This window comes from Bufo bufo, chromosome 1, assembly GCF_905171765.1.
Source record: "Bufo bufo chromosome 1, aBufBuf1.1, whole genome shotgun sequence".
Lineage (NCBI taxonomy): Eukaryota > Metazoa > Chordata > Amphibia > Anura > Bufonidae > Bufo > Bufo bufo.
In genome coordinates this window covers 52,097,635-52,120,016 of record NC_053389.1, presented here as the reverse complement: position 1 = coordinate 52,120,016, position 22,382 = coordinate 52,097,635, and the positions used below count along the sequence as shown (strand labels likewise).

At 46.7% G+C, this 22,382-nt stretch overlaps 1 protein-coding gene across 5 annotated transcripts in view; it reads left to right on the top strand.

The window, feature by feature from the left end:
• LOC120994886 (tyrosine-protein kinase STYK1-like) overlaps positions 1-22,382 on the top strand; it is a 56,117-nt gene that overhangs the window by 32,094 nt on the left and 1,641 nt on the right. For 2 of the 5 annotated variants that reach the window (XM_040423784.1, XM_040423769.1), the window contains exons 2-9: positions 11,018-11,113; positions 11,448-11,588; positions 12,368-12,580; positions 12,669-12,850; positions 16,411-16,494; positions 16,895-17,112; positions 17,187-17,227; positions 19,916-20,012. In XM_040423784.1, the coding sequence (XP_040279718.1) occupies positions 11,062-11,113; positions 11,448-11,588; positions 12,368-12,580; positions 12,669-12,850; positions 16,411-16,494; positions 16,895-17,112; positions 17,187-17,227; positions 19,916-20,012 (1,028 nt within the window). In that variant the 5' untranslated portion in view covers positions 11,018-11,061. Of the gene's footprint in view, positions 1-509; positions 647-1,758; positions 1,782-11,017; positions 11,114-11,447; positions 11,589-12,367; positions 12,581-12,668; positions 12,851-16,410; positions 16,495-16,894; positions 17,113-17,186; positions 17,228-19,915; positions 20,013-22,382 lie in introns of those variants that run through there. The other 3 variants (XM_040423760.1, XM_040423776.1, XM_040423792.1) reach the window with 3 other exon arrangements.

Here is a 22,382-nt window from a genome sequence, read left to right as displayed (position 1 = left end):
GTAGGGTATACAGTTTATATTGTGATTATATACAGTACGAGTGTAGGGGATACAGTCTGTAGTTGATAATATACAGGACGGGTGTACGGAACATCATCCATGGTGTCATGTATGTAGGGGATACAGTTAGTATTGTCTTATATAGGACGGATGTTGATTTCTATATGAGTGCAAGTTTACTACTAATAGGCGTGCACAGATATAGTAGGTACATACGCCTTCAAGGCAGGACAGGTGTATGGGACATAGTCCATAGTGTCATCGTATATACAGGATGGGTACAGGGCATACAGTTTATAATGTCATATACTAGACGGATGTTACTAATTTACTACTAATAGGCGTGCACAGATATAGTAGGTACATACGCCTTCGAGATAGGTGTAGGGGTGCACACCTCCTTTTAGTTAGTCGGGGCCGAAGCAGGTGGTAGGTTTGTATTGTTAGGAGGAAGTTGTGTGTCAGCCGCTCGCTTTTGTTCAAACACAATCGGCTCCTGAGCTGTGCGGTGCCGCTGTAGACATTATACCTCCGGGAGTGCTGCAATCTTCCTCCGGCCGGAGGGGAGGCAGAAGGCATCTTGCAGTCCACCTCCTTTCCACCCACCTACTCCATGTCCAACGAGGGCAGGATGATGCAAAGAACAGTAAGTATCAGGGTGCATGTGATTTCTGTACTCATAGCTGTGTTTATGGAGCGGTGTGTACAGCAATGTGCACCCGTCACCTTATAGGGTATTACAGGTCACCCTTGTGGATGTTATACAGCCATGTGTCCATCAGATGTGGTCATTATAGATGTTAGAGAAGTCGTAGAGGTGGGATTGTATTAAACCTCTATTCAACCGTCCCTGTCCTGAGGAGCTTACAGTCTATAGAATAAAATGTCCAGCTCGGGGTAGTAGGCAACTCACGTACCCTAAAAATGATCCAGAATGAAAGGGGTTAAGTGCAGCAGGCAGAGAGCTGGCAGCCCCGCACAACCCGGTGACGTACAGCACTGTGTACATTGACTGAGACAACACAGTCTTATAACACGGGTGCTGCAGGGTGCAGATACCCCAGGACAGGGGCAGATGTCTCTAATACCCCCTACACCTGTGAAGATACCGCACCTCCGACCCCAGGACAGCAGTCGGCTCCAGGTAACTGCACAGCTGTTAGGAGCTGTACAGGAAGAGAGAGGGGTGACTGGGATAATAGGGGGGTTTGTGGGTTCTCACCTACTCCATAGTCCAGAAACATGGGCACGGGACTGGGAGACAAAGGTCAGGAACCAGGGAGAGAACTGGAGCCGTAAACAGAACTCTAATCAGGCTCAAGGAGAGATGAGACGCTAAACTAACACTGGACTGAACCAGGGAAACGCTGTGTTCACCTGTGGCTGTAATGCAATTATGAGCTGGGCCCCCAGGGGCCTTTCTTACTCCCCAGATACAATGTAACATATAAGTATCGATTCCGGGAATTATCCATCTCCTCCCCAGTTTCCCTGGGGAGCCCAGGGCCGCTGTCACCATGTTAGTGGCAAAATGTGTGTGTAAACGCGTAATATGTTTCAAAAAAGCTTTCCATAGGAAATATGGATCATAGGTCACACAGGCGCATATTTTTGGCCTCCATTCTTAAAAAACACTTCACGAAGGGTCGTGTCGCTTTTTCGAAGCGTTCAGGAAGCAGATTTTTCCAAAATGCCCTCCAAAGACGCATGTTTTCTATTTGGTATGTTTTTTGCAGTCATTTACCCTGCAAAGATTATTTGGGACCGGACATATTCATGGGGTGAGTGTCTTGTTGTCGGTCGACCTGGGGGGATCCCTGACCAGACCTAAGCATGTTATTAGTATTACTGTATGAAGGGGTCCGGGCCCTCCATCACAGCCGCGTGTTACTAGTATCACTGTATGAAGGGGTCCGGGCCCTCCATCACAGCCGCATGTTATTAGTATTACTGTATGAAGGGGTCTGGGCCCTCCATCACAGCCGCATGTTATTAGTATTACTGTATGAAGGGGTCTGGGCCCTCCATCACAGCCGCGTGTTACTAGTATCACTGTATGAAGGGGTCCGGGCCCTCCATCACAGCCGCATGTTATTAGTATTACTGTATGAAGGGGTCCGGGCCCTCCATCACAGCCGCGTGTTACTAGTATCACTGTATGAAGGGGTCCGGGCCCTCCATCACAGCCGTATGTTATTAGTATTACTGTATAAAGGGGTCCGGGCCCTCCATCACAGCTGCGTGTTACTAGTATCACTGTATAAAGGGGTCCGGGCCCTCCATCACAGCTGCGTGTTACTAGTATCACTGTATGAAGGGGTCCGGGCCCTCCATCACAGCCATGTTTTATTAGTATCACTGTATGAAGGGGTCCGGGCCCTCCATCACAGCCGCATGTTATTAGTATTACTGTATGAAGGGGTCCGGGCCCTCCATCACAGCCGCGTGTTACTAGTATCACTGTATGAAGGGGTCCGGGCCCTTCATCACAGCCGTATGTTATTAGTATTACTGTATAAAGGGGTCCGGGCCCTCCATCACAGCTGCGTGTTACTAGTATCACTGTATGAAGGGGTCCGGGCCCTCCATCACAGCTGCATCTTATTAGTATTACTTTTTGAAGGGGTCCGGGCCCTCCATCACAGTCATGTTTTATTAGTATCACTGTATGAAGGGGTCCGGGCCTCCAACACAGCCGCATGTTATTAGTATCACTGTATGAAGTGGTCCGGGCCTCCATCACAGCCGTATGTTATTAGTATTACTGTATGATGGGGTCCGGGCCTCCATCACAGCCGCATGTTATTAGTATTACTGTATGAAGGGGTCCGGGCCTCCATCACAGCCGTATGTTATTAGTATTACTGTATGATGGGGTCCGGGCCTCCATCACAGCCGCATGTTATTAGTACAGTGATCCCTCAAGATACAATGGCCTCAGGATACAATATTTTCAACATACCGTATTTTTCGCCCCATAAGACGCACTTTTTCCTCCCCAAAAATGGGAAGAAAATGCCCCTGCGTCTTATGGGGCGAATGCTGACAGTTTAACATTGCTGGATGCGATGTACGGAGCGGGGGTCGGGGGAGGGACTGGGAGGAGGAGCTTGGGGCCGGCAATAGCGGTGGGGCGGTGCAGTCACTGTACTATAGCCCCGCCCCACCGCTCTGGTATTCTAATATAAAATGTATTATTGAATTAAAAGTTATTAAACATGCCCCTCTCACTCCTAATAGTACCGTATATCCTAATTGCTTCTGTATAATGCCGGCAGGCAGGCCGGGCGGCAGCGTAACTCCCTGATGTCACGTGCCTGCGCCGCCTACTTTATGAATGAAGCAGGCGGCGCAGACAAGTGACGTCAGTGAGGGACGCGCCGGCCGCCCGGCCCGCCTGCCGGCATTATACAGAAGCAATTAGGATGTTTAATAACTTTTAATTCAATAATACATTTTATATTTGTATACTGGGGGGGGGGGGGGGGCGGCGGAATCTGTGGATGGCACAGTTAAGGGGTGGGGGTCTGTGGATGGCACAGTTATGGGCTGGGGGGGTCTGTGGATGGCACTGTTATGGGCTGGGGGGGGTCTGTGGATGGCACTGTTATGGGGTGGGGGGTCTGTGGATGGCACATATATAACAGTGCCATCCACAGATCCCCCCCTGTAACAGTGCCATCCACAGATCCCCCCATAAGTGTCCGTCATCCACAGATCCCCCATAAGTGTCCGTCATCCACAGATCCCCCCATAAGTGTCCGTCATCCACAGATCCCCCCATAAGTGTCCGTCATCCACAGATCCCCCCATAAGTGTCCGTCATCCACAGATCCCCCCCATAAGTGTCCGTCATCCACAGATCCCCCCATAACAGTGTCCATCATCCACAGATCCCCCCCATAACAGTGTCCATAATCCACAGATCCCCCCCATAACAGTGTCCGTCATCCACAGATCCCCCCCATAACAGTGTCCATCATCCACAGATCCTACCATAACAGTGTCCGTCATCCACAGATCCCCCCCATAACAGTGTCCGTCATCCACAGATCCCCCCCATAACAGTGTCCGTCATCCACAGACCACCATTAGTTCCAAACCCACCAAAAGCACACCTTTTGGTTAAAAAAAAATCTTATTTTCCTCCCCAAAAACCTAGGTGCGTCTTATGGGCCGGTGCGTCTTATAGGGCGAAAAATATGGTACAATGGTCTTTTCTAAGTTGAAACCAGACTCAACATACAATGTCTCAGACTCCGATCCAACCAATCAAGGCCACTTCTCTGGTACAATAACTGTATTATTTCATAGTTAGCAGTTATTCCTGACTGTTAGGCTGGGTTCACACGGGCGTTGCGGGAAAAGGTGCTGGTGCGTTGTGGGAACATGCACGGTTTTTCTGCGCGAGTGCAAAACATTTGCACGCGCGTGAGAAAAATCAGCATGTTTGGTACCCAAACCCGAACTTCTTCACAGAAGTTCGGGTTTGGGTTTGTTGTAGTGTAGATTGTATTATTTTCCCTTATAACATGGTTATAAGGGAAAATAATAGCATTCTGAATACAGAATGCATAGTACAATAGGGCTGGAGGGGTTAAAAAAAAGATCATGGAGTGACGTCACCACAGGTCCTTTTCCTGCACACAGCTAAGATGAAGACAGAAGGAGATGCCGGCTGTGTGAGCAAGTGGATTAAAGTGAGTTAATTTTTTTATTATTTTTTTTAACCCCTCCAGCGCTATTGTACTATGCATTCTGTATTCAGAATGCTATTATTTTCCTTTATAACCATGTTATAAGGGAAAATAATAATGATCGGGTCCCCATCCCAATCGTCTCCTAGCAACCGTGCATAAAAATCGCACGGCATCCGCACTTGCTTGCGGATGCTTGCGATTTTTACTCAGCCCCATTCACTTCTATGGGGCCTGCGTTGCGTGATAAACGCACAATATAGAGCTTGCTGCGATTTTCACTCAACGCACAAGTGATGCGTGAAAATCACAGCTCATGTGAACAGCCCCATAGAAATGAATGGGTCCGGATTCAGTGCGGGTGAAATGCGTTCACCTCCCGCATTGAACCCGCGCGGAAATCTCGCCCGTGGGAACTCAGCCTTATATGTAAGGACTTGTTTTATCTGTACAAGTTATCTGCTTATTTTTCTTAAATCTTCATTTTCTCTCATCTTAGATGACATTTTGGAGCTTTGGAACCGATTACTCAACTTACAATGGTTTCAACATACAATGGTCGTCCTGAAACCAATTTCTATTGTATCTTGAGGGACCACTGTATTACTGTATGAAGGAGTCTGGGCTCCTCCCAGTAATACATGCTGGATCTGTGTGTCCAGAATGCTGCTGCCTTCCCCTTGCCAAGTAGAAAACAACCATTAATTGAGCTCATTGCCACCAACATGTTTATAACTCTATTGACTCATTGTGAAGCCCCCTGCATTCACCAGTCTCCTAGCATTCATCAGGGTAGTATCTTTCGATGTCTCTGCCCCTCACTGCTGTTCTTTTATGGAGGGGGGAGGGGGGGGGCAGATATATACAGCCTGTACCGCACATGTGACCTGGAAATCTTGTACTTTGAGCTCTTTCATAATAGAAAATCTCTTGTAGATGAAAGTATCTGATAACAGAGGGTCTGCTGTCATTGTCCATGATGAGTAAGCAAAGGACAACGCCGATCTGCAGCCTTATGTGTGTAAGCCATCACCAATCGCAAACACGAAGCAACGTGCTAATTGTGGCAGCGATTGGAAATGGAGCGAAGATGATAAATGTCATTGTAGTGTCTGAATTGTGAGCATACACTCCCACCACCATCATCAGCATCCAAACAATATGTAATAAAGCGCAGGTGCACATCACCATGAGACATGCAAAAGGAAACAAACAGTATATGTAGCAGCACCCTGCTCAGAGACGCATGGAAACGTGACATTACTGCTATACTTACAATATACAAAAGTTTGAAGGTGTCTGCACACATTTTTGCTCTGACCATCATTGCCACCCTGAAGTGTCATCACCACTTACATCATCGCCCTGAGGAGCCTTGTACATTATGTTTACCAGCCTGAGGATCCACCACCATTATCATTTCCATTATGAGGAGCCATCGCCACCATCATTATCACCATCACTTTGAGGAGCCTTATCTATCATCATCTCTATTATTATTACCAACCTGAGGAGTCAAAATCATCATGACCACCCTGAAGAGCCATCACCACCATCACTCTGAGGTGCCTTGATCATCATTCTGAGGAGCTGCCACCACCACCATCATTATCACTCTGAAATGCCTTCTCCATTATCGTTACCAACCTGAGGAGTCAAAAACAACCATTTTCCGCACCCTGAGGAGCCATCACCAACATCATTATACGCAGAAGAGTCTTCTCAAGTATCATTACAATCTTGAGGAGCCACCATGATTATCATCGCCACCCTGAGGAGCTACCATCATGCTATATATAATATACAGGGAGTGCAGAATTATTAGGCAAGTTGTATTTTTGAGGATTAATTTTATTATTGAACAACAACCATGTTCTCAATGAACCCAAAAAAACTCATTAATATCAAAGCTGAATATTTTTGGAAGTAGTTTTTAGTTTGTTTTTAGTTTTAGCTATTTTAGGGGGATATCTGTGTGTGCAGGTGACTATTACTGTGCATAATTATTAGGCAACTTAACAAAAAACAAATATATACCCATTTCAATTATTTATTTTTACCAGTGAAACCAATATAACATCTCAACATTCACAAATATACATTTCTGACATTCAAAAACAAAACAAAAACAAATCAGTGACCAATATAGGCACCTTTCTTTGCAAGGACACTCAAAAGCCTGCCATCCATGGATTCTGTCAGTGTTTTGATCTGTTCACCATCAACATTGCGTGCAGCAGCAACCACAGCCTCCCAGACACTGTTCAGAGAGGTGTACTGTTTTCCCTCCTTGTAAATCTCACATTTGATGATGGACCACAGGTTCTCAATGGGGTTCAGATCAGGTGAACAAGGAGGCCATGTCATTAGATTTTCTTCTTTTATACCCTTTCTTGCCAGCCACGCTGTGGAGTACTTGGACGCGTGTGATGGAGCATTGTCCTGCATGAAAATTATGTTTTTCTTGAAGGATGCAGACTTCTTCCTGTACCACTGCTTGAAGAAGGTGTCTTCCAGAAACTGGCAGTAGGACTGGGAGTTGAGTTTGACTCCATCCTCAACCCGAAAAGGCCCCACAAGCTCATCTTTGATGATAACAGTCCAAACCAGTACTCCACCTCCACCTTGCTGGCGTCTGAGTCGGACTGGAGCTCTCTGCCCTTTACCAATCCAGCCACGGGCCCATCCATCTGGCCCATCAAGACTCACTCTCATTTCATCAGTCCATAAAACCTTAGAAAAATCAGTCTTGAGATATTTCTTGGCCCAGTCTTGACGTTTCAGCTTGTGTGTCTTGTTCAGTGGTGGTCGTCTTTCAGCCTTTCTTACCTTGGCCATGTCTCTGAGTATTGCACACCTTGTGCTTTTGGGCACTCCAGTGATGTTGCAGCTCTGAAATATGGCCAAACTTGTGGCAAGTGGCATCTTGGCAGCTGCACGCTTGACTTTTCTCAGTTCATGGGCAGTTATTTTGCGCCTTGGTTTTTCCACACGCTTCTTGCAACCCTGTTGACTATTTTGAATGAAACGCTTGATTGTTCGATGATCACGCTTCAGAAGCTTTGGAATTTTAAGAGTGCTGCATCCCTCTGCAAGATATCTCACTATTTTTGACTTTTCTGAGCCTGTCAAGTCCTTCTTTTGACCCATTTTGCCAAAGGAAAGGAAGTTGCCTAATAATTATGCACAACTAATATAGGGTGTTGATGTCATTAGACCACACCCCTTCTCATTACAGAGATGCACATCACCTAATATGCTTAATTGGTAGTAGGCTTTCGAGCCTATACAGCTTGGAGTAAGACAACATGCATAAAGAGGATGATGTGGTCAAAATACTCATTTGCCTAATAATTCTGCACTCCCTGTATACAGTGCATTCGGAAAGTCTTCAGACCTATTTACTTTTTTCACATTTTGTTACGTTGTGGCCTTGTGCTAACATAAAAAAAATCATGTTTTCCCCATTAATCTAAACTCAATACCCCATAATGAGAAAGTGAAAACTACATTTTCAAAATTTTTGCAAATTTAGTTTAAAAAAAATGAAAAACTAAAATTTCCCATGGACTTAAGTATTCAGACCCTTTTCTATGACACTTGGTATTTAACTCTGGGGACATCACACTTCGCTTGATCATCTTTGAGATATTTCGGCACCTTCATTGTGGTCACCTTTGGTAAATTTAGTTTATTTGGACATGATTTGTAAAGACTCAGACCTGTCTATGTAATGTCTCACGTCTGACAATGCATATCAGAGCAAAAAACAAGCCACGAGGAGGTAAGAACTGCCTGTAGAGCTCAGACACAGGATTGTGTGGAGGTACAGATCTGGAGAGGGGTATGAGAAATTCAGCTGCACTAAAAGTTTCCAAGAGCACAGTGGCCTCCATAATTCTTAAATGGAAGATGTTTTGAAAAAACAGTATTCTTCCTAGAGCTGGACGCCCCACCAAACGAAATAATCAGGATGAAGGGCCTTTGTAAGATGGATGACCAAGAACCCAATGGCCACTCTGACTTAGCTCCAGAGATCCTGTGTGCAGATGGGAGAAACTTCCAGAAGGTCAACCATCACTAGCACCACCAATCTGGGCTTTATGGCAGAATGGCCAGAAAGAAGCCTCTCCTCAGTAAAAGACACATGAAAGCCACCTGGGGTTTGCAACAAAGCACCCAAATGACTCTTGGACTGGGAGAACCAAGATTCTTTGGTCTGATGAAACCAATATTGAACTTTTTGTCATGTGTGTCGGAAACCAGACACTGCTCATCACCTGCCCAATACCATCCCTACACTGAAGCATGGTGGTGGCAGCATTATGGTGTGGGGTGTTGTTCAGCAGCTGGGACAGGGAGACTGGAGAGCTCTGGACCACAGACTGTACCGAAGGTTAATCTTCCAAAAAGACAATGACCCTAAGCACAGAGCCAAGACAACACAGGAGAGGCTTAGGGACAACTCTGTGAATGTCCTTGAGTAACCCAGCCAGAGCCCACTCAAACAATTCTAGAGAGACCTGAAAATGGCTGTCCACCGATGGTCCCCATACAACCTGACAGAGCTTGAGAGGATCTGCAGAGAAGAACAGCAGAATAAATCCCCAAATCCAGGTGTGCACACCTTGTGGCATCATCACCAGGAAGACTGGAGGCTGTAATCGTTGCCAAAGGGGCTTCAATACTTATGTCAATGCAAGAGTTTCTGAATGCATTGTAGAGCGGATGCAGATTTTGGAGCAGGGGCCTGGAGCACAGGCGGCAGACTCCTCCATCTTCCTGATCTGATCCTTCTGTTTTATCTTCCCATCTGCAAAGAGATATCTCCCAAGGAAAGAGAACCATCTCATTATCGCCAACTTGTTTACGTTTCTCACTATGAGTCACAATCTGACTATTTAAAAAGCCTTGGGACATGACGAGGGAAAATAGCCAAGCCGAATATTCATCCGTAGATGGCTAGTTTCCCTTTGTTGTATTATCACAGAACAAAATTATATACCCCTATTAAAATATAACTTTTATTATTATTTTTCCCCTCAAATAAACCATAACAACCACATAAATATCACTATAGCTTCTATCTTGATTTTGGCACGTGTAGTACTTAATATGGGTTATTTAGATAAGTAAAAGTCATGGTGTAGCTAGAACACATAATATGTCTAGCCCTTCTTTACTCACAGTTGTACCAAATTGAGCTTTTTCACCGCCAGATAGATCATAGTAGGCATAGATTTAATTTTCTTCATGAGGTTTTCATGCTTTACATTCAGAGCTTCTGTAAAGAGAAGTGGGGTCAGGTATACTGTCCCTGCATGTCCCTTCACTACCCCTACCTACAAGCGGAGCAACCGCCCCGAAAGGGGGTGACCCCACTTCTCGGTGGCTAAGCCCTCAATGCCCCTCTTAATAACCCTATTAATTGTGCCCTTGTCATGCCCTAAGGCTTATTAGAAAGTCGGATTTTGACTCGAAGAGAGCCACTTTCACGCGATGGCACTAGCGTGATGGTTCTCTTTCCTTAGGAAACACCTCTTTCCATATAGTTTTCCCCTGGAACATTGCCAATAAGTTTCCATACTTTGAAGCACTTCCAGAAAGTTTCCATACACTGCTAGTATCTTTAAGGAGAGCCAGGACCCTACCTAATCTTATAATCTGCAAATAAAACTCACTTAACTCTGCTTCCCCAAACTCTGAACCTGCAGCTTTGCATCTCTCTGTGGATGCAGTCTGTTATCAGCAATTTCAGGCTACAGAGACGCCAACTGCAGGAGAGGTGAATACAGTCTATTGTCGTCTGTTATCACTTACCTGTGAGGGTTACTGGCACTTTGCACTGGCAGTAAATGTTAGAGCTCTATACTGCCCTCTGCTGTTCTCTGTGTAAACATACATGGTCACCCAGCTTTCCTAGAGTGATGATTAGTACATCTGATACTTTTCCCGCTCCCAGGTCTAAAAGTAATTTGCCACTCAGGAGTCTGGAAAAGCCGGGTACAATATTTTGGCGCTTTCTCAGGAGTGGAGAACTAGGATCCTGCTTAATTGACTAAATATCTAACCACTGTACAGAAGAGTTTGGTATTTACAACGGCAGTGTCTCTCGGTTGTGGGTGGAGCTGCTCCTCTGGGGTGGGGCATTGTGATACAAGTCACATGACTGCACAGTGATACAAGTCACATGACTGCAGACAGCATTCATAGTGGATCTAGAATTGGAAGGATGGGGTGTCTTATTATATTGTTATGTAATGTCTGTAAATTTACTATAAGGCATTTCCTGTAATAATCAGTGTCCTCCTCCCCTGCAGTGACTGACGAGCGGCCACGGAGCACAAAGACTCGAAGCTGATACATGGCGGAGCCCCAGCAGATGACCATGAATGCATCCGAGGACTTCCACCGTAGTAAGTGCTCACATCGCATTTATTTATTTTAGAAAGCTTAGGCTCAGCCAATATTGCTGCCACATATAGAAAGGATGTCACCCAACTTTCCTAGACTGCTGAATGGCAAGTCTGGCTGCTCATGTATTGGGAAAGCTGGGTGAGCCACTCCCATGTGGGCAGTGCGCCAGTGACAGCCTGTTCACATGATGAATTGCAAGGCCACATTTTAATAACGTGCTACACATGTGTTTGGAGAGGAGGGGTTATTGTTGTAAAATGCGTGCATACCCCAGTATCTGCCCCCCCTGACATCACCTGATAGTTGTGGTGAAAACACTTGTTTGTTTCTCAGATGAGAGCGGCTGGCAGAATTCGGTCATCATTATTCCGGCGCTGCTCTCAGGCTCCACCCTCATCGTGGTCGCCATTATCTTCTGGAAGTTGATTCGCAGTAAGAGAGACAAAAGAAAAGGATCGAAAGACAAAATGAAAGGTAGAAACTTTCAATGTAATAATACCATCATATATACTTTACTGTGCACGTTAGAGGGATATACTACATTATACAATACTATGTGCTATATAGTGGCTATATACTGTGCTGTGTGCTATATAGTGGCTATATACTGTACTGTGTGCTATATAGTGGCTATGTACTGTACTGTGTGCTATATAGTGGCTATATACTGTACTGTGTGCTATATAGTGGCTATGTACTGTACTGTGTGCTATATAGTGGCTATATACTGTACTGTGTGCTATATAGTGGCTATATACTGTACTGTGTGCTATATAGTGGCTATATACTGTGCTGTGTGCTATATAGTGGCTATATACTGTACTGTGTGCTATATAGTGGCTATATACTGTACTGTGTGCTATATAGTGGCTATATACTGTACTGTGTGCTATATAGTGGCTATATACTGTACTGTGTGCTATATAGTGGCTATATACTGTACTGTGTGCTATATAGTGGCTATATACTGTACTGTGTGCTATATAGTGGCTATATACTGTACTGTGTGCTATATAGTGGCTATATACTGTACTGTGTGCTATATAGTGGCTATATACTGTACTGTGTGCTATATAGTGGCTACATACTGTACTGTGTGCTGTAGAGTGCATACTGTGTGCTATATAGTGGCTATATACTGTACTGTGTGCTATATAGTGGCTATATACTGTACTGTGTGCTATATAGTGGCTATATACTGTACGTTGTGCTCTAGATCAGATCTAAGTATTTTCTTATTTTCTCCTGTCTAGATTTGGATTGGGCAGTGAACGCCGCGGGGATCTATGAGAACACCCTGGATGCTCTAGATACCGTCCTGAAGAAGAAGCAGCTGCCCGGTGACTGGACAGTGGAGCAGACGGAGCTTGTGTGTAATGGCCACTTTGGTCCCATTAGTCGGGCAGTCCTGTGCTGCTCGGGGGAGACAGAGGACAGACAACATGTCGTCCTGAAGGAGCTGTCTGGTAAGTGGAGCGTATCTGTGGTAATTAGGCAAAATAACGAGGGGAGCACGGACTGACGTGTACCCCACTTCTCTTCTGTCGTCTGCAGAGCTTTGCAGCCCCGGAGAAGTGCAGGATTTCATCGACCTCATGACGTTTTACGTGCAGGTCTGTAACCATGCCAGTCTGGTAACCATGTTGTGGTGTAAGACAGACAGGAGACCGCCATGTCTCATCATGAAGGCCATGTCCTACGGGAACCTGCTCACCTTCCTTAGGAACTTACACGAGGTACTGTATATAACATGAGGCAAACTCCACATTCTATAGGTATTGGTGGTGGTTGTGATGATGATATGGGGTGATGGTGGTGATGAGAATGATGGTGCTGGCGGTGGTTGTGATGATGATATGGTGTGATGGTACTGTTAATGGTGGTGATGATGATGGTTGGGGGGTTGATGGTAATGATGGTGGAGGTGATTATGGTAGTGGTGATGAGAATCGTAAGTAATTGCAATTTGCTCCATTGCCTGATATACAGTGCCTTAAAAAAGTATTCATAACCCTTGAACTTTTCCACATTTTTTCACGTTACACTCACAAACTTAGGGCTCTTTCACACTTGCGTTGTTCTTTTCCGGCATAGAGTTCCGTCGTCGGGGCTCTATGCCGGAAGAATCCTGATCAGTTTTATCCCCATGCATTCTGAATGGAGAGAAATCCGTTCAGGATGCATCAGGATGTCTTCAGTTCCGGACCGGAACGTTTTTTGGCCGGAGAAAATACTGCAGCATGCTGCGCTTTTTGCTCCGGCCAAAAATCCTGAACACTTGCCGCAAGGCCGGATCCGGAATTAATGCCTATTGAAAGGCATTAATCCGGATCCGGCCTTAAGCTAAACGTCGTTTCGGCGCATTACCGGATCCAACGTTTAGCTTTTTCAGAGTGGTTACCATGGCTGCCGGGACGCTAAAGTCCTGTTTGCAATGGTAAAGTGTAGTGGGGAGCAGTATACTTACCGTCCGTGCGGCTCCCGGGGCGCTTCAGAGTGACGTCAGGGCGCCCCACGCGCATGGATGACGTGATCGCATGGATCACGTCATCCATGTGCATGGGGCGCTCTGATGTCATTCTGGAGCGCCCTGGGAGCCGCACGGACTGTAAGTATACCGCTCCCCCGCTCCCCACTACTACTATGGCAACCAGGACTTTAATAGCGTCCTGGCTGCCATAGTAACACTAAACGCATTTTGAAGACGGATCCGTCTTCAAATGCTTTCAGTTCACTTTCGATGTTACGGATCCGGCGAATGGAGTACACGACGGATCCGGACAACGCAAGTGTGAAAGAGGCCTAAATGTGTTTTATTGTGATTTAATGGGATAGACCAAGACAAAGTGGCAAGTGTGTGTGAAGTGAAAAGAAAATGATACATTGTTTTCATTTTTTAATAAATACAAATCTGAAAAGTGTGGCATGCATTTGTATTCAGCCTCCTGTACTGTGATACCCCTAAATAGAATCCACTGTGACCAATTACCTTCAGAAGTCACCTAATTAGTAAATAGAGTCCACCTGTGTGTAATTTATTCTCAGTATAACTACAGCTGTCCTGTGAAGGCTTCAGAGTTTTGTTAGAGAACATTAGTGATCAAAGAGCATCATGAAAACCAAGGAACACATCAGACAGGTCAGGGATAAAGTTGTGGAGAAGTGTAAAGCAAGGTTAGGTTATAAAACAAAATATCCCAAGCTCTGAACATCTCACAGAGAACTGCTCAATCCATCATCTGAAAATGGAAAGAGTATGGCACAACTACAAACCTACCAGACATGGCTGTCCACCTAAACTGACAGCCCAGGCAAGGAGAGCACTAATAAGAGAAGCAGCTAAGAGGCCCATGGTCACTCTGGAGGAGCTGCAGAGATCCACAGCTCAGGTGGGAGAATCTGTCCAGAGGACAACTATTAGTCGTGTTCTCCATAAATCTAGCCTTTATGGAAGTGTGGCAAGAAAATAAAGCTATTTTTGAAAGCAAGCTATAAGAAGTCCCATTTCCAGTTTGCCACAAGCCATGTAGGGGACACAGCAAATATGTGGAAGAAGGTGCTCTGGTCATATGAGACCAAAGTTGAACTTTTTGGCCTAAATGCAAAACTCTGTGTGTGCCGGAAAACTAAGGCCTCTTTCACACTTGCGTTGTCCGGATCCGTCGTGTACTCCATTTGCCGGAGGTGCCCGCCGGATCCGTAACACCGCAAGTGAACTGAAAGCATTTGAAGACGGATCCGTCTTCAAAATGCGTTAGCCAGGACGCTATTAAAGTCCTGGTCGCCATAGTAGTAGTGGGGAGGGGGGAGCAGTATACTTACCGTCCGTGCGGCTCCCGGGGCGCTCCAGAATGACATCAGGGCGCCCCATGCGCATGGATGACGTGATCCATGCGATCACATCATCCATGCGCGTGGGGCGCCCTGACGTCACTCTGAAGCGCCCCGGGAGCTGCACAGACGGTAAGTATACTGCTCCCCCGCTCCCCACTACACTTTACCATGGCAAACAGGACTTTAGCGTCCTGGCAGCCATGGTAACCATTCAGAAAAAGCTAAACGTCGGATCCGGTAATGCGCCGAAACGACGTTTAGCTTAAGGCCGGATCCGGATTAATGCCTTTCAATGGGCATTAATTCTGGATCTGGCCTTGCGGCAAGTGTTCAGGATTTTTGACCGGAGCAAAAAGCGCAGCATGCTGCGGTATTTTCTCCGGCCAAAAAAGTTCCGGTCCGGAACTGAAGGCATCCTGATGCATCCTGAACGGATTTCTCTCCATTCAGAATGCATGGGGATAATCCTGATCAGGATTCTTCCGGCATAGAGCCCCGACGACGGAACTCTATGCCGGAACAGAACAACGCAGGTGTGAAAGAGCCCTAACCCTGTACATCACCCTGAACACAACATCCCCACCATGAAACATGGTGGTGGCAGCATTATGCTGTGGGGAGGCTTATTTCAGCAGGGACAGGGAAGCTGGTCAGAGTTGATAGCAAGATGGATGGAGCTAAATACAGGACAATCCTGGAGGAAAACCTGGTAGAGGCTGCAAAAGACTTGAGACTACGGAGGAGGTTCACCTCCCAGCAGGACAACGACCCTAAACATCCAGCCAGAGCTACAATGGAATGGTTTAGATGCTCAACCTGAAACCCTCCAGCTGTTGGAAAACTACAACTCCCATCATTCCCGGACAGCCTACAGCTATCAGCCTACAGAAGGGCATGGTGGGAGTTGTAGTTTTACAACAGCTGGAGGGCCACAGGTTGAGCATCCCTGGTTTAGATCAAAGCATATTCATGTGTTAGAATGGTCCAGTCAAAGTCCAGACCTAAATCCCATTGAGAATCTGTGGCAAGACTTGTAAATTGCTGTTCACAGACGCTCTCCATCCAGTCTGACTGAGCTTGAGCAAAGAAGAATGGGCAAACATTTCAGCCTCTAGATGTGCAGCGTTGGTAGAGACAGACCGTAAAAGACTTTCAGCTGTAATTGCAGCGAAAGGTGGTCCTACAAAGTACTGACTCAGGGAAGCTGAAGACAAATGCAAGCCACACTTTCCAGAGTTTTATTTATGAGAAATTTTGAAAACCACGTATCATTTTTTTTTCACTTCACACATACTTACTTCTTTGTGTTGGTCTATCACATAAAATACATTTAAGTTTGTGGGTGTAACGTGAAAAAATGTGGAAAAGTTGAAGTGGAAAAGTTGAAGGGAAAAGTTGAAGGGTCTATGATCAGGTGACATTTACCTCTTTCCCCCAGTAATGTGTCGTTATCCATATTTAGAGCGTACAAGCTATGGAAGCGGCCATCCCGAGGATCACTGAGAAGGACGTCTACTCAATGGCTTCACAAGTGGCCAGCGGGTTGGTAGGTGACCTATTGCAGCAGAAGACTAATCCCAGGACATAGACATGGGAGTGGGTATATGCTGGACCCCAGGGCAGACATAACCACATATTCTGAGATTCCCCACAATGCAGTGACAACCTTGGAGAGTTTCCATCAGTAACCACTGTGGATTTTCGGGTTGGCAAACCATTCACAGGAGATGGAGGAGTCTGGATGAGGGGCAGAGCGATCTATAGAGGGGGCTGGAAGGTCGGGAGGACAAAGGTCTGGAGGGAGCAATATGCCTGGGAAGGGGGGGGGGGGGGCTGTTGGGTTTGTCAGGGGCTTATTTCCTCCCCCCCACTTACAGGGCACTCCGTATCATAGAGAATGTACGTGCAGTCGAAATCTCTAACGTGGAACCTTCCTTCCCCCTCAGGAATATCTGTCAGGGACTCACGATCTGGCCCATGGCTACGTGGCAGCATGCAATGTTCTCATCCACGAGGATCTGAGTGTCCAGCTCTGCGGTCTGGGTATGGCTGCTATACAGTATAGGACCGGCTCCATTCCTGCGAGAAGAGCTGCTCAGGTGCCCCTGAAATGGCAGTCACCAGAACGACTGAAGGGAGAAGACATCACAGAGAAGAGCGACGTGTGAGTGCCCGGTACTAGTGGTCGGTGGCAGCAGGTATAACGTCACTGTCTCACCGTCTCGTGTTTTCTCACAGGTGGTCATTTGGGATCTTGCTGTATGAGATGGTGACACTAGGTAAGTGGTCGGCAGATGTGACACCTGCTTAGCTCTTGTATAAAAGACATGTGTTAGCCCTCAACCTAGTAGAAACCTTAGAACAACAGCTGGATCGTGAGCGATGCCCTTCTGTGCAGGTCAATAGAATCTATTGTTCTTAGTTATCAGCCATTCCAGGCTGGGGAGAGGCTGACTGTAGGACAGGTGAATGGAAGCTATTGCTCCTTTTTATCAGTCATTTAAGGGTGTATTCACACGACCGTATGTATTTTCTGGTCCGCAAAAAGCTGATCCGCAAAAAATACGTATGACGCCTGTGTTGCATCCTTTTTTTGCTGATCCATTGTAACAATGCCTATTCTTGTTCACAAAAAGGACAAGAATAGGACATGTTCCATCTTTTTAGCGGGCCCACAGAAAAGGACAAACAGATATGGATTTTTTACGGCCTCATTGAAGTGAAAGGTTCCACATCTAATCCACAAAAAAAAGGACCAAAAATATGGTTGCGTGAATAGGGCGTAAGACTGGGGAAAGGCTGATTGTAGCACCGGTGAGTACAACCTGTTGCTTCCGGCTTACTGTAGTGAGATGAGTGACAGGAGGTGCAGAAGCCCCCCTTCCCCCGCCAATGATCAGTACTATAGAGACATTTACACGCTCCTGATTGTGTGGCTTTACTGGCCCTTTAAGGTATGCAGGATCAGCACGAGCAGCCATAAAACACAGTGAATGGAGTGACCCTTGAGCCTAACGTGTCCTGTCGATTACAGTGATGGCGTCGGGACAAGTTCCGTACTCTCCTTAGTATTGATTATTGCATGGGGATTAATCGATGTCCTCATCCTCAGCCACACAGACAGATGCGACTCTTTCAATTGCTTTATAGGGGTAGTGCTGGAGGGTAGGGTTGGACGATATCAAAAATATTCCCACGATAACGATATTAAGAAATTTATCGTGATAACGATATATATCGCAATAAATGCCCATTTAGAAGAAAAAAACACTTGGGGTCACAAGGAGACATTATACTGTATGGGGGCAGCCACAAGGAGCCGTTATACTGTATGGGGGCAGCCACAAGGAGACGTTATACTGTATGGGGGCAGCCGGGCAGCCACAAGGAGCCGTAATACTGTATGGGGGCAGCCACAAGGAGCCGTTATACTGTATGGGGGCAGCCACAAGGAGATGTACACTGTATGGGGGCAGCCGGGCAGCCACAAGGAGACGTTATACTGTATGGGGGGCCACAAGGAGACGTTATACTGTATGGGGGCAGCCACAAGGAGCCGTTATACTGTATGGGGGCAGCCACAAGGAGACGTTATACTGTATGGGGGGCCACAAGGAGACGTTATACTGTATGGGGGCAGCCACAAAAAGCCGTTACACTGTATGGGGGCAGCCACAAGGAGACGTTACACTGTATGGGGGCAGCCACAAGGAGACGTTGTTCTGTATGGGGGCAGCCACAAGGAGATGTACACTGTATCCGGGCAGCCACAAGGAGCCGTTATACTGTATGGGGGCAACCACAAGGAGCCGTTATACTGTATGGGGGCAACCACAAGGAGCCGTTATACTGTATGGGGGCAGCCACAAGGAGCCGTTATACTGTATGGGGGCAGCCACAAGGAGACGTTATACTGTATGGTGGCAGCCGGGCAGCCACAAGGAGACGTTATACTGTATGGTGGCAGCCACAAGGAGACGTTATACTGTATGGGGGCAGCCACAAGGAGATGTACACTGTATGGGGGCAGCCACAAGGAGACGTTATACTGCATGGAAACAGCCACAAGGAGACGTTACCGTATACTGTATGGGGGCAGCCACAAGGAGACGTTAATTGTTATACTTTTATGTCATTTTTCACCATTTCCGGTATCTGTAACTAGTCAATTGACTTCTAGTAACAACAAAAACATTACAGGGTTAATTCTGTACCAGAACGAGTGGTTTATAGTAGGGATGTCCCGATACAATTTTTTTTTAGACCGAGTACCGATACTCTTATTTAAAGAGGACCTTTCACCAGAAGAAAGCCTCTAAACTGACTATACAGAAGTGTAGAGCGGCGCCCAGGGATCCCGCTGCACTTACTGTTATCCCCGGGCGCCGCTCCGTTCTCCGGTTATAGCCTCCGGTATGTTTATAGTTAGGCTCCACCCACTTGATCCTGCCACGGTCTTCTTCTCCTATGCTGTAGCGCTGGCCAATCGCAGCGCTCAGCTCATAGCCAGGCTATGAGCTGAGTGCTGCGATTGGCCAGCGCTACAGCATAGGAGAAGAAGACCGCCGTTTTTTTAATACCACGGTATATCGTGATACTGGTATATCGCCCAACCCTACTCCCGGGGCATGTTGGGAGTTGTAGTACACTAACATAATCCACATACCATGCAGGAGCTATCACAATCTCTGTAGCTCGTTTGGTTCTGCTCCTTTAAAAAGGACACCCTGACATGGCTCCTGAGAGGGGAGCGGGAACCGTTTGGCCCCGACATTTCCCATAAAACAGGCCATGGTCTGACAATTGGGCCCTTTAAGCTTATATTTGGTTTTAGGGCCACAGAAGAGCTGGTACAGTGTCACAGGTGACCTGTAACCTCTGACCTAATGTTCTTGACCCTGCTTTGTCCGGCTACCCGCAGGTAACTTCTTATCTATTAGCGTTATCTTCATCTTACATTCATGCAGGTTCTCCACCATACCCGGATCTGGAACCTGCTCAGCTGCCTTCAAAACTGCAGAGGAATTACAGAATGGAGCGACCTGCGCAGTGCGGACATCGACTGTAAGTGCTGTAAAACGGGGGCGGATCATCCCCCATAGTCATGATAGCGTGGGACATATTGATTATTACATTCCTCCTGTAATAATCAGCACTCCAGGTGATTGTCAGTCGTGTTAAGCGAAGCGAGCTTTGGAGCAGAGAGCCGAAGTCGCTTCGGTCAAATCTTAGTTTGAATGCTGTACGGAGATTCGTCTTCGTACAGCATTCTATTGTACCAATATCGGTGTAGTCGGTACTGAAGCCGACTTCGCATTCATGTTTAAAAATGGTTTTAGAGTTTAAAAATCGATGGCCAAAGTTATTGACTTCGGTGATAGCTCACTTCGCCCCGCCGGAGCCCATACATTTTAATGCTGTAGGGAGACGGGTCTCCCTACAGCATTAACACGAAGTTTGGAGCAAATCGACTTCAGATCTAGGATCCGAAGCTCCATTTGCTCAACACTAATTGTCAGCTCTGTGGTCTCCTCCTGAAATAATCAGGACAGGAGGTGATTGTAGGCTTTTTTTTTTTGTGACTTTCTCCAGGGGTGGACTGGGAACTTAAAGTGGCTCAGGAAAAAAATTAAAAAGAGATGTCTAAAGTTACAGAAGGCAGGGCCAGCAATGTGGCAGCACAAAATATCGTCCCAGCAGAACCAAATATCACAGCGCAGCACAATATACTGCCACCCCCGCTGCAGTATTCAACTGTATCAATGTCCTGAGGATGGAAATACAGTTGAATTCAGGAGGGAACCCGTCGCGGCCAGTCAGGTGCATTACAACTGATGACCTATCCTCAGGATAGATCAATAGTATCTGATAGATGGGGGTCTGACACCCGAGACCCCCGCCGATTCAGCTGTTTTAGAAGGCACTGGCATTCCTGTTAGCGCCACGGCCTTCTCTATGCTCACCAAGCACAGCACTGTACATTGTATAATGGCTGCGTTTGGTATCGTAGCTTATCCCCATTCACTTCACAGAGGCTGAGCTGCATCTAGGCCATGTGACTGATCAACGTGTCGTCACTGGCCTAGGGTAAGCTGGAGATGGCCGCGGCATACTATCCTGAGGATAGGTCATCACTATTAGGGTTGGTTCACAAGACCGTGTAAAGCCTGTGCTGTGTACTGCAAATTGCGGTCCGCAATGCACGGGCACCGATCGTGGCCCAGCCGCATGGGTAAACGGACCCATTCACTTGAATGGGTCCGCGATCCATCCGTTCCGCAAAAAGATAGAGCAAGTTCTATCTTTTTGCGGTGCGGGGCACGGAACGGAACCCCAGGAATCTGTAGTGCTTCCATAGTGTTCTGTTCCGTTCTTCCTTTCCGCATCTCCGGATTTGCTGACCCATTGAAGTAAATGGGTCCGCATCCGTGATGCGGAATGTACACGGAACGGTGCCCGTGTATTGCGGATCCGCAAATGCGGTCCGCAATACGGCAATGGGCAGCACACGTTCGTGTGAATAAGCCTTTAGGCCTCTTGCACACAAACGTTTTTTTTTTCCGTTTTTTGCGTTCCGTATACGGAACCATTCATTTCAATGGATCCGCCTCCCGTTTCCGTTCAAAGATAGAACATGTCCTATTATTGTCCGCATAACGGACAAGGATAGGACTGTTCTATCAGGGGCCAGCTGTTCCGTTCTGCAAAAAAACTGAATGTACGCGGACGTCATCCGTATTTTTTGCGGATCCATTATTTGCAGACCGCAAAATACTAAAAAAGCCATACGGTCGTGTGCGAGAGGCCTTAAACTCTTGGAAAACTCTTTTAATGCTGAGAGCATCAGATCATTATGTACCCAGCCATCTGCCATGAGGAGGTCTTGGTCAGACCCCTGGGCATCGGTCCACCGGGAAATTTCCCTGTATGGCCAGTCTGCCCCCTGACTTTCTCTCTGCCGCATATTGTTGTTAGTCTCAGGTGGTCTGTGATTTATAGGTCTCCACCAGGTGGCAGCAGAGGAACATGGCAGTGACTCATAATGACATAATGGTGGCTTTGGTAGAAGCAGGAAATGTATTAGCTTTTTTCTTCCTTAGGCCTCATGCAGACGACCATATCTATTTTATAGTCTGCAAATTGTGGATCCACAAAATACAGAAGTGTTTTTTTTTTGTTGACCCATTGAATTCAACGGGTCAGTGGTGTGCATTTTGCTGACAGACCGAACATACAGATAAGGAAAGAACACGATGTTCCATTTGCTCTCTGCATCCGTATGTCCGATCCGCATAATGACAGAACATGTCCTATACCCACTGAAGTCAAACGATGCAGGCGGCACACTGACCATTTCCGTGTCGTGTGCATGAGGCCATAGTCATAAGTTTCCACCATCTCGTGCCCCTTTCACAATGGTGAGGGCTCCAGGGA